At 42.5% G+C, this 12,060-nt stretch overlaps 1 protein-coding gene across 1 annotated transcript; it reads left to right on the top strand.

Annotated features, from left to right (window-relative positions):
- The first annotated feature begins 169 nt into the window (after positions 1–169).
- Positions 170–12,056, top strand: ALDH6A1 (aldehyde dehydrogenase 6 family member A1). The gene is made up of 12 exons (XM_035108710.2): positions 170–268; positions 3,589–3,639; positions 3,811–3,885; positions 4,903–5,064; positions 5,730–5,808; positions 6,316–6,618; positions 7,661–7,782; positions 8,218–8,407; positions 9,058–9,239; positions 10,225–10,404; positions 10,950–11,048; positions 11,451–12,056. The coding sequence occupies exons 1-12, from the start codon at positions 212–214 to the stop codon at positions 11,553–11,555; spliced, it is 1,605 nt and encodes a 534-aa protein (XP_034964601.2). The 5' UTR covers positions 170–211; the 3' UTR covers positions 11,556–12,056.
- Positions 12,057–12,060: the final 4 nt, after the last annotated feature.

A 12,060-nucleotide genomic window follows, 5' to 3' on the forward strand; every position in this document is an offset into this window, starting at 1 on the left:
GCGTTGACGGCAATGTAGCCAATCGGAACCCGGAGCTGAAGGGGTGGGTCCGAGCCAGGTCCAACACTATCCCATTGGCTTGCGAAGGGCGAAAGGGGAGGAGAAAACGTCGGGGCTCGTGATTCCATTGGCCAACCTCAAAGCTAGGGAGGGGTTCGATCGTTGAGCTGGAGGTGGGCGGGGCGCCTTTTGGCAGGTGGTCGCTGGCAGAATGGCGTCGGTGACTGCAGCTCGGGGGTCTCAGGGAGGGCGGCGCCTCTGGCTCGGGGTGAGACTGCATGCTGGAGGGGGAGCGGCCCCGAAAGAGAATGGGGTTGGAATGGGGAGGGATCCTCTTGGGGGTTTCGGGTCCGTCAGACGCGGGAAGCGGGAGATCTTGCCCCGTCCTCCATTTCACCTGCCCTTCGAAAACCCCACGCACACATACGGGCGAGCGGACAGGGGGATAATTTACACCCCCGGAATAGCCCCTGGAGCGGGATCGACTCTCGTCCCACCACACTCGCTCCGCCCTCAATTGCAAAAGGCGATTGAGTCTGGCTGGCGACGAGGATCGCTTCTCAGGAAAATAAAAAAAATCCTTCAGTAGCACCTTAAAGACCAACTAAGTTTTTGTTTTGGTATGAGCTTTCGTGTGCATGCACACTTCGTCAGATAGGAGCAAGCGAACTGTAGCCTTAAGTGGGTGGACACGCTTGCTTTTTCACGTGCGAAGCGAGGGTACACTCGGGATTTCTGAAAGGCCAAAGTGCAATCGCTCCCCTTTTGTTTTCAGTTATCCCTGAGTGTGCATAAGCCGCCTCAGGACATCGCAAAGCGCGTTGTAGGATCAGACCGGGATCCATGCAGGCAGGAGACCATTGCAAGAAGAATCCCACGGAAAACTGGCTGGTGGGCTTATCTTCTGCCCACCCTTGCTTTAGATTGTAGTTCTCCAAAGTCTAAAGCACTGTTGAAAGTATGCAGTGCACGCCGGTCTATGCCTATTTACTTGGAGGCTAGTTCTGCTAAATTCCTCCATGGGAAGTGTGCATAGCCACCTTGAACATAACACTGCTCTGTGATTATGGGTCCAAGTACATGCAGGGATCCGTTCATACATGACAGTTCAACTCTCTAATTGCCTTGCAGAGTATTTATTTATTTGTCGATTGCAACCCGGGCAACCCCAAAGCGACTTACAACTCGAGCAAACCTGTCTCAGTACAGAAGTAACATGTGTTGTAGATCTTAACCACAAGTTGTGTTTGAAATGAGTGTGACATGTTGAACGGTAGTTCCAAATGAAATGCACACTGGAAAATCTTGCAGATTCCTTACTACAGTCTCCTCTATGGAGCTTGAAAGAGACAATGCAGAAGTTCGGAGAAGGGGAAGGAAACATAAACCTTTTTGGCTTTCTTTGACAAATGGATACAGGGTCCTCTGCGGGAATTCAGGCAGCCGGGGGGGGGGGGTTGTACAGATGTATCAGGCCCAGACTTTGAATTCCTTTAAACATAAAATAATCTCTTGCCCATGTAGAACAAAAGCAAAATGTGCAAGGAACATTGCTTTGTGAGATAGGAGCCTGCTCACTCATTGGCTAAAAGCTCTGAAAGGTAGGAAGTCAGAGCTGTGATTAATTGCTATGGAGAAACATAGTCATACAAACCCAAGGGAATATTTGCAAATGGCTTAAAAGTACATAGGAAGTTCCTTCTCCTGACAATTTTGAAGGAGCTTCCTGCAGCCAATCGGAAGCTGTGCCTTGGTTTCTGAACATTTGGGAAGTCAAATGGACTTCCAGAATAGATTCCGTTCGACTTCTGAGATACCACTGTACTGTATATCCATATCTCAGGTGAGCAAGAATTGTGGTTGAGAAGCTATGGATTATGTTGCCATCATATTTATTATGGACTTTTAATTTTTAATTGAAAATATTTCAGATGCACAAAATAAAGTGAAAAAAAGAAAAGAACAGGTGCATAAAAATACCCCCAAAAACATATAATTCTATACATACTTATATAACACAAAGGTCTATAAATGAAATCATTATTCTAACACATACTTTTATTTATAAGCTACTATATTTTTTATAAATGCTTTCCAAATAACATAATATTTGTCCATGTGCAGTCTACGTCTATAAGCTCTTCTATCAATATCAGTCTTTTAGCCATAGTGAGGGTGCAGACAATCTATTTACGTTGACCAGTTGTCAAATTCCATGTAGTAGATAGATAATTTAAAATAATATTATCCTCTGCCAATGCTAGCTTTACCCCCAAAGGTAATATTTATACAGTCTAGTACTTTCTCCCCAAACCTCATAAGCATAAACGTATGTTTCAAATTAGAATTATTCTTATTACATCTCATATTTATCATGGACGTCTAAAAACTGAAGGCTTGCATGGATTGAAGCAAGCTTCTCTACCCTTTCCTTTTGGGTGGGATTCAGCTAATGAGTTCCATCAGCAGAAGCTGTGGGCAAGGACTTTCCTTCCCATACACCACTCCATGCCCCCTGAAATTGGCTTGGGGGTGTGTGTCAAAAGAACTCCTGCAACAGTGCGCAAGGGAGCAGAGGGGGGATAATTTTGTCTCGCAAGCCAAAACGCTTGCCCTGACAGAACAATCACCGTAGTATGATGTTGAATTCCTTCCACAGAAATGCGTCTTTCGTCTGCAATTGTGGGTTGTTCTCCGTCTACAACTCAGGATTTGCTCGTCCTTTGTGTACAGGAATTGTAATGATCTGATACTGTACATAGTCTTACAAAAAAGTATTCTTGTTACCTTGTTTCTAGATATCATTTTTGGGGACTAAATATAGGGATATTTTGTCTTAAACATTTCATTCATGATTCTAAAGGAAACTACTTCATAATCCATTACCCGCAACCTAGTTTTTTTCTGTTTCTTGAGGGAGAAAGCCAAAAGAAAAAGAAAAAAAGAGGCTTTAGGAAAAATAGAAAAGCATTCTCCCCCACCCCTGAATTTTCCCAGTCTTTTTTCAGTGCCTTCAATTCTGTATGTTTGTCAGACATATTAATACTTATGTGTGGCCCCAGTTCAGTCTTTGGTGCTCTACTCTACCTGCAAAAGAGGACGCAAATTTGCATATGACACAAAGCAATAGTAAATTATGGCAGTTTGAAAATGAGTGAAGATTAGAATTTGTGAAGATTAGAATTGGTTGTGAGATAATGGAAAAATTGTGTTAGAATGATATAAGATGATAAAGTAAAATTGCTTAATTTAGATTTAAAAATGGACCCGGTGTGCGGGGAATCGAGGAAGTCTACAATGTCAAGTTAATGTAAGAATTGATATGTTTTTCTTTTCCCCCCTTCTTTTTCTTTTTTGTTTATGTCATATTGTCAATTTTTTTTGCTCTTTGTTTCTATTTTTGTGAATTTTTGTATTTTGAAATGTTTGAAAATCAATAAATATTGGGGGGGGGATGAAAATGAGTGAATACGTTGACTGTTCATGGCACAGCCTTGGGTGAATTTAGGGTAGCTGAATGTCTTCACAGAAAATTGTAGATGTGCTGCTGAGTAAGTTCTGTGTTCCTGTTTTTTTCCCTTCTTGTAGATCCAGAGAAAGACAAATTGGCATTTTTCATCGTCCTATTCATCTTCAGTGGTGAGTTAGTTTTTCCAAAATAAAGTTTTAGTTGCAAGTTTATTGGCTTTTAAAAAATCTTGTGGGTTGCATATTCTTAACCCATGTTAAGTATGTGGAAGAGTTTAGCTCGATTGGTATTTCAGCATTCAGATAAACTCTTAACACTGACCAACCCTTTGTATTCTGCAGCCAACAACCAAGCTCTTCATCGATGGCAAATTTGTTGATTCCAAAAGTAATGAATGGATTGATATTCACAACCCAGTAAGTAAACTTCCTTTTTCTTTTGTGCTTCTCTTCTTTGAGTCAAGAAAGGGTTGGATTGTGCAGTTGACCAGTGTAAGAAGGAACAGGCACTCATGAGCAACACTTTAAAATGGAATTGCTTAAGTCGTCTGAATTCCAAAGCTGTCTTTAGCTTGAAATTTAAAACGTCTTTCTGCATAAGCTGTCATGTGCTCCAATTTATCACCGGCAGAGGAATAAAGTTGTTTGGCTGGAACTTAAAGCAGTGACCTTAGAGCGGTGGCAAGGACATGTGGTCCTCTGGATGTCGCTGGACTACAACTCCCATCATCCTTGACTATTGACTTTTTTCGGAGCAAGGGTCATCCACCACAGTCCCTAAGATAAATCCCCGATTGTCAGGCATGAGTTTGCTGTTAGCAAAGCATGTTGTACAGTATTCCCTTTTCCTCCTCTGCAGACCTATTCAAAGACATGGTAATGAATTATCTTTGCAGCTGAGACTCAAAAGTTTGCTATTCATCCCCATCCTGGATTCTCAAGGAATCCCATTTCTATATATTAGAGATGACACCCTTCTTTGATTAGTGCCTTCAAAGAAGAAGGTTCATAATCAGCTAAGCATTTTCTGTTTGCACAGGACAGGGAAGTCTGTTGCAGCATATTTGGAGCCATTTCACTTATTGTTTCTGGCTTCTGGTTGTCCCGACCCTTGTAATGGGTATTGTGCAAAGAAATAATACACTTCCATACCGGCTGTCATGGACTGCAGGAATGGCCACAGCATTCTACCACTCAGGGGTTAGGATTGCTCTGTTTATCATCCATTTAAGGCCATAAACTTAAATATCCTTACTTGGAAGAGTGACCCACTGAAATTGAGGTTGGGCTGGACTGGACTTTGCAGCTAGCTCCTAGAAGATAATTGTTGGCCCTGAAATTTAGCCACAATTTGTGGATTCCTATGTTAAGGCAATCCTGAGTCGGTGGCACATTTATAATGACAATTTGGGGGGGGGGTTACTATTCTAACAGGCCACCAATGAGGTGGTTGGTCGTGTCCCAAAAGCTACACAAAGTGAGATGGAAGCAGCAGTGGCTTCGTGCAAGAAATCTCTACCAAACTGGGCTGAGACATCCATTCTGAGTCGGCAACAAGTGTTCTTGCGATACCAACAGCTCATCAAAGACAATCTGGTGAGGAACTGGACTGACCAGATTGTGTGTGTGTGTGTGTTTTGAACAGTTATTTTTAAACAGTGGGTACTGATAATGTTATTGATTTATTCTTGTAAAATGCTTTGTGGTGGGGTTTTTTCTTTAATCAGGAGTTATACTAATTTTATTAAATAAATAAATGCCCTTAGCTATAAAATGGCCTTCCCTACAAAATCATTACAGAAATGAGCAAAGTAAAGTGCACAAGTCTCTTCTCACATTAAATAATTTTACCCTGTTCAGGAGGTATGTTAATCTTGCTCTACATAGAGTTTGTGGCCTACCTTGAAACAGGGTGAAGTGGACTGTGGTCCTTGAAAACCTATGCCAGAATAACATTGTTAGTCTTCAAGACTTTTTTGTTTGTTTGTTTTTTGCAAAATTGCATTTTATTCTCATTCTGAGTAGTCCAAATGACCCAACCACGAACTAGGTACAGCCAGGAATAAGATGGGGGCGGGGTGGTGATGACTCATGTGCAGAGTGGCTCGTCCCTACTATTGCACTTGGCCTCCTGCAGCACAGTAAATCTTGCTTCTTGCCTTCTGGTTCAGTAGATGAGCTTTATTTCCACCTTTGTTGAGTTTCCCTTTTCTCGGTTTCAGGAATTCTCATTACCTTTTTTTTTTTTTTTAAATCTCCAGAAAGAAATTTCAAAACTGATCACCTTAGAGCAAGGAAAGACCCTGGCTGATGCTGAGGGAGATGTGTTTCGAGGCCTCCGTAAGCTGCCGGCACCTCTTGCTGTACCTAGAAAATGGCTTTTCACGGGCTGAGGGAAGAGCAGAATACTTCTGAGTTCTAAGGCCTTGGGAGGATAGCCCCTTCTGGAACCTTCCAAGAAGGAATTCCGAGTACTCTGTGAATTTTAAACAACACTTCTGTTTTTCCCCACTTTGTGTATTTCAAGTAGATTCTGAAATGCTAGGAGCTTTGTTTATCTTTCTGATGACTTTCTGATAATACTGGCAGTCTTCTTTTATGGTAGAATCCCGTTAGTGTAGTCCCTGTCTCCATTTGGACATGAATCCGCCTCACCTGTTAGTTATCTGAATTGAATTGATTCTCAAGCAGAATCCTATCCCTTTTGGAATAGGGAGTATTTCTGGATGGTGCTGATTGTATGAGTTATAGTGAAGGAGCTGGAAAAGCTAGCCAGGTCATGAGGGCATTGGAAAGGCCATTTCCAGGGAGATTCGTAAACTGAGAAGTCCCTGTTCTTTGTTGCAGAGGTCGTTGAACATGCTTGTAGTGTGACATCCCTTATGCTGGGCGAGACCCTCCCCTCCATCACTAAAGATATGGACACTTACACCTACCGCTTGCCTCTGGGAGTGTGTGCAGGCATAGCACCTTTCAATTTCCCAGCCATGATCCCTCTCTGGATGTTTCCCATGGCCATGGTGTGCGGGAACACTTTCTTGATGAAGCCTTCAGAGCGGGTGCCGGGAGCCCTCATGCTTCTTGCAAAGCTGCTGCAGGATGCTGGAGCCCCTGATGGAACACTGAACATCATCCACGGACAACACGCAGGTAATTCCAGGGGAGGCTCGCCTGGCGCCTTCATTACAAAATGTTTTAGGCAAAAACATTCCTCTTATCCCAAGCCTTTGGCTAAGTAAACAATCCATGGCCTTTTAAACTGGGGAGGGGGTATTGCTTTTGTTTGTTACAGTGTTCTGCATTCTTGTGTTTTTGTGTTGTAAACGGCCCTGTGATCCTCAGATGAAAGGAAGTATAGAAATTTAATTGCTAATAATAACAATAACAAATGCAGGGCAGGCCTCAGGGTCTCCAAGGCTGTAGTGCAGGGGTCAGCAAACTTTTTCAGCAGGGGGCCAGTCCACTGTCCCTCAGACCTTGTGTGGGGCCGGACTATATTTTTTTGGGGGGGGGGAATATGAACAAATTCCTATGCCCCACAAATAACCCAGAGATGCATTTTAAATAAAAGAACACATTCTTCTCATGTAAAAACATGCTGATTCCCGGACTGTCCGTGGGCCGGATTTAGAAGGCAATTGGACCGCATCTGGCCCCCGGGCCTTAGTTTGGAGGCCCCTGCTGTAGTGTATGGGCAGAGTGGAGTTGGTATCATGTTGCTATCACGCAGGCAGGGATGTGCTATATAGCCAAGATTGTGTGCTTGTGTTCTCTTTTAACTGTTTAAAAATAAGCGCCTTCTCCATTTTCCCCACGTTGATCCTGGTAATCACAGGTCCAAAGTCCCCACTCCTTCAAGAGGTATGCCTTGAAAGGCTAGGAAAAAATCTGCCCCTTCTACTACTCTTGGTCTTCCCTATTTGCAAGTGTGACCAGGTTATTTGCTTGTCCAGATCATGTGTTTGTGTAGTGATCTGGGAACAAGGAAGGTGTGAGGCTTGGTGAGCCAAGTAGATATTCCAGATGGGAGAGTGTTTTTCTTTTAAGGACGTTTTGTGAGAACATTGGGGTGTGGGAGAGGGAGATAATTTGGTTTATTTGTTTAGGTTATCGTTGCTACAGCACAAAGATGAAGAGCTCTTCGATGACGAGATATAATGAACAGTGTTTTCTTTTTCTTTTCTTTTTCCAGCCGTAAATTTTATTTGTGATCATCCTGATATCAAAGCAATCAGCTTTGTAGGATCTAATCAGGCTGGAGAATATATCTATGAAAGGGGTTCCAAGAACGGCAAGAGAGTGCAGGCCAATATGGTAAAACTCCACATAATGTACCACTTGACACCTCTGTTTATAGGATAGTTGTTGATGATCCTGGAAAAAGCTATAATTTTAATGTCCTGAATTGTATTTCTGAAGTTTTGATGTTACAGTTGAAAACGACAAACTTCAAAGTCATTTTAAGTATGGTTAACACGAAACCCATACTCCATATATTCAGTAACAATTATCTAGCAGAAAATCTCAAAAATGTAAAAAACTTTTTGTGACACCTTGCACCCTTTTTTGTTCTGCTTTTACATTGGTGCAACAGCCACATTTTCCTTGAAGGTCTGGGACCATTTGAGCTGATGTTTGAAGATTACTGTTGCTTAATATATATATTTAAGCTACACACACACACACAGAGAGAGAGAGAGAGAGAGAGAGAGAGAGCTTTTTTTTAAAAAAAAGTACATTTCATTCTAGGGAGCTAAGAACCATGGAGTAGTGATGCCAGATGCCAATAAGGAGAACACCCTGAATCAGTTGGTTGGAGCAGCTTTTGGAGCAGCTGGGCAACGTTGCATGGCATTATCCACAGCAGTCTTGGTGGGAGAGGCTCGGAATTGGCTGCCCGAACTGGTGGAGAGAGCCAAGAAGCTGCGAGTTAATGCAGGTGCCGATGCATTTGTTTAAATCCAATTTGTTTATGTGCATTTCTGCAGATCTAGAAAAAGAGTGGGCAACCTGTGGCCTCACAGATGATGTTGTACTCCAGCTCCCATCATTTCTCACTATAGGTCATGCAGCAACACATAGAGAGCCACAGGTTGTCTAATCTAGAACATTAGAATGTGTGTTGTAATGTGCTTGTTAAAGGCTAATTTTTGGAGCCCTGAAGATGATCAGTGCATTAAATTGTTTCCCTCAAGTGTCTAATAAATTAGCTTTCTTTGTGGGGTCAGCACTGCTTTTTCATAATGTAGTAAGATCTCAGAAGACTCATTGCTTTTAACCTTATAATAAAAACCATGTTCGCTTTACGGAACTTCACTGCTTTGTCACCAAAATTAGAGTTGCATAGCTGGCATAGCTAATTACATTGAAAAGGATCAGAATATATGGCACTATTAAAATAAACCTTGTGACTGAAGCTAAAGAGCACAGTTAGCCTTGGATGAGCTAAACGTGGCAGTGTTACAAGGCTGCATCATGAGGACCATGTTTAATTTCATATGTTGCCATTGCTTGCTTTATTGCTTGATTTTTGTTAGGTGTTTAAAAAGAAGAGTTTAGGATTTGAGCAGGTTTTGTGTATTGTCATAGGAGACCAACCTGGAGCAGATCTGGGACCGCTGATCAGTCCCCAGGCCAAGGAGCGTGTCTGTCAACTGATTGACAGTGGAGCAAAGGAGGGGGCTAGCATCCTTCTTGACGGACGAAATATCAGAGTGAAAGGTTTTGAAAATGGCAATTTTGTTGGACCGACAATCCTTGCGAAGGTCAAGGTGAGCCGATGTGCAAATTAAAACACCTTAAAACTAAGGAAGAAATGAACTTTGATCCAGTGTGTTCCAAGAGGTAGCCTTCCCTTTGGTCTTCAAAAGACTGGTGTTGGCCTACAGATATATTTTGTGCCATTGTGAAATGTTGCAAATGTCCTGATGCCTGGCTATTGAAGTGAGCTACAGCTAGATTGTGGAATGATTGTCAAAAAGTGGTGAAGTTCAAGAATGATGCTTGGTGGATATACGGGAATGGATGGATAAGGAATAATAAAGGCTGCAATGCGCTGGAGATCCTTTCCCTGAATAAAAAATGGTAAATTGGCATATTTTTGAATGCCTTAGATGTGATTGGCATTTGAACAATTGTGGAACATGGCATTTATTGGTTGTAACTGATGTTTTAATGTGCCTTTCAAATGTTTATGTTTGCGAAGCATCTTGTGAGGCAATATGGTCTAAAAGATGGGATAAATACTTGTCACTAGGGTCACTGTAGGGATCACGAGACTACAACTCACTTTTGCAACCTCACTTCATTCCTTCCTGCCAGTCTACTGTGAAGTTGTGGAGAGAAGAAACCCCTCTTTCAATAGTTACTCTACATTTCTTGCCAACTGAGTATATCCAGCCTTCACCATTCTTGCTTTATGTGGGTTCCCTCCCCGACCACCTGCATTAGGTGGTGGCTCTCTCTTTTTTTGTACTTCTGCAAACCTTGGGGTTCCCCCCTCCGAAGCTTGGTGATAGCCTCCCTCTTGTTTCTTAGTCTCCCCATCTGGCTACAATCCTGGCAGCAGTCACCATCCGAGTTCAATATTGGAGGGGTGATAGCCTATAGTGGTAGCCATTTCGTCAAAAGGAACAGAAGGTTCCTTTGGGGTGATGACTTGTGAAGGAAAAGGATGTTTCTGTGTTAAGTGTCAGAAACAAGATTTCTGCAGCATCTGACATGCGGTACTATTAAAAGTTGCTTCTCTCTTGACAGCCCAATATGACCTGTTACAAGGAGGAAATCTTTGGACCGGTTCTAGTGGTTCTGGAAGCAGACAGTCTGAATGAAGCAATTGAAATAATAAATAAAAATCATTATGGGAATGGAACAGCCATCTTTACCACAAATGGTGCCACTGCTCGGAAGTACTCTCACTTAGTGGATGTTGGACAGGTATGTAAAGGTTGAGGTTCGTGCTGAACAGCTCAAGGTACTGTTTTAGCTCCATCATAGCTCCATGACAGAGCAGATGCTCTACATCCAGACTGTCCCACATTCCATCTTTAGCATGTCTTAGTGAAAAGTTTGTTGGATAGCAGGGTTGGGAAGAACCTTGTCCTCTTCCCTGTGTGGCCTCCATACTGAGAGATCGCCATCTGAATGTAATGCACTTTGCCTCATTTCCCCTCCATTTGCCATGCTACCGACGAGGAACTGAGGGCCATTCTGTCAACGAACCGAGGACCAAACTAATGCTGAATGCATCACTGCATTCAACATGCAAGTTTTTTAAAATGCAAAAGATTCCTCTTTCTCTTTCTTTTCTTTTTTGGCCCTGAGGTTACAAAGTAAGAAATTGCTCAGTGGTTACCCAGTGAGACTACAGCAGAGCATTGATTTGAATCCAGGTTACCTTGAGCCTAGCCTGACTCTTTTTAGATTTATTTGTGCATTTTCTTTGATTTATAATAAAATTATCAATTTTGGCTTTGCTTTAGATTGGTGTGAATGTTCCAATTCCAGTGCCTTTGCCAATGTTCTCCTTCACTGGCTCTCGCGGGTCTTTCAGGGGGGACACCAATTTCTACGGCAAACAGGTAATCCATTAAGGTTGTTTTTTAATATACCGTATATTTTATGATGCATGTTGCAGCAAACCAGGAGGAGCCAAAGAAGGAAAGAAAACTTGTAGGAGATAGACAAAGGGAGGGCTTATCAGCATGCTGTATTTCTGACATGGAGAGAAAATGAGCAGGAACTTTCCAGGGAGACTATATTTTGCCTTGTGGCAGGTGTGGAGAACTTATAGCACTACAGATGTTGCTAGAGGACAACTCTAATTATCCCTGACCATGGGCCATGCTGCCTGGGGCTGATAAATTTGGAGTCCAACGAAGTCAAAAGGACTGCAGCTTCCCCTGCAGCCTTATGGTTAAAACTAAAACCAGCGATTCTGCAGCACAAACGGATATAAACACCTGACTCTTTGCCTCTTTCAGGGGGTACATTTCTACACACAGCTGAAGACAATCACGTCTCAGTGGAAGGAGGAAGATGCTACTGATGCCAAGCCTGCCGTCGTTATGCCAACCATGGGGAACTAAAGCACCTTGTTAAATTTGCTCAAGATGCTGCTGAAAGTATTCTTCACCCACTGATGCAAGCTGCTCTTGGATATTCCCTGTTGCCATTGCTGCCCTAGAAATAACAAAGATTGCTTCATTTCAGGCTCTGCATTTAAAATCAGATTGGCCTGGGCCCCTGAACACAAAATTTAGATTTTTTTTCATCTACATACTGGCTAACCCAAGTTATTTTCTTTAATTCTAGAAAAAATAATATGTTGTGTGTAAACAGACAAAATCAGCTGCTTTTGTCCCACTCGTGCAACCCAGTGCTGAGAACCCAGGCACTATTTTTCATGGGATGTTGGTTTTTAAGAACCAATTACTGCAGTTCCTGCCATTTCTCTGTTCACAGCTGGTATGTCCTGCTGTCAGAATCTTAATTCAGCTTTCCCCCGCAATAAACACTGCTTCAGAGAAGCAGATTTACTCATTACAGGACTGAGCAGTAAATGTGCAGGTACTCAACTTTAATAAGTAGTCT

Source organism: Zootoca vivipara, chromosome 1, assembly GCF_963506605.1.
Source record: "Zootoca vivipara chromosome 1, rZooViv1.1, whole genome shotgun sequence".
Taxonomy (NCBI): domain Eukaryota; kingdom Metazoa; phylum Chordata; class Lepidosauria; order Squamata; family Lacertidae; genus Zootoca; species Zootoca vivipara.

Excerpts from the sequence above, each read along its gene's own strand:
- ALDH6A1 (XM_035108710.2), top strand. The coding sequence starts at position 212 with ATGGCGTCGGTGACTGCAGCTCGGGGGTCTCAGGGAGGGCGGCGCCTC. Across the intron at positions 6,619-7,660 it reads CATCCACGGACAACACGCAG|CCGTAAATTTTATTTGTGAT; the intron begins GTAATTCCAGGG and ends TTCTTTTTCCAG. Across the intron at positions 7,783-8,217 it reads AGAGAGTGCAGGCCAATATG|GGAGCTAAGAACCATGGAGT; the intron begins GTAAAACTCCAC and ends ATTTCATTCTAG.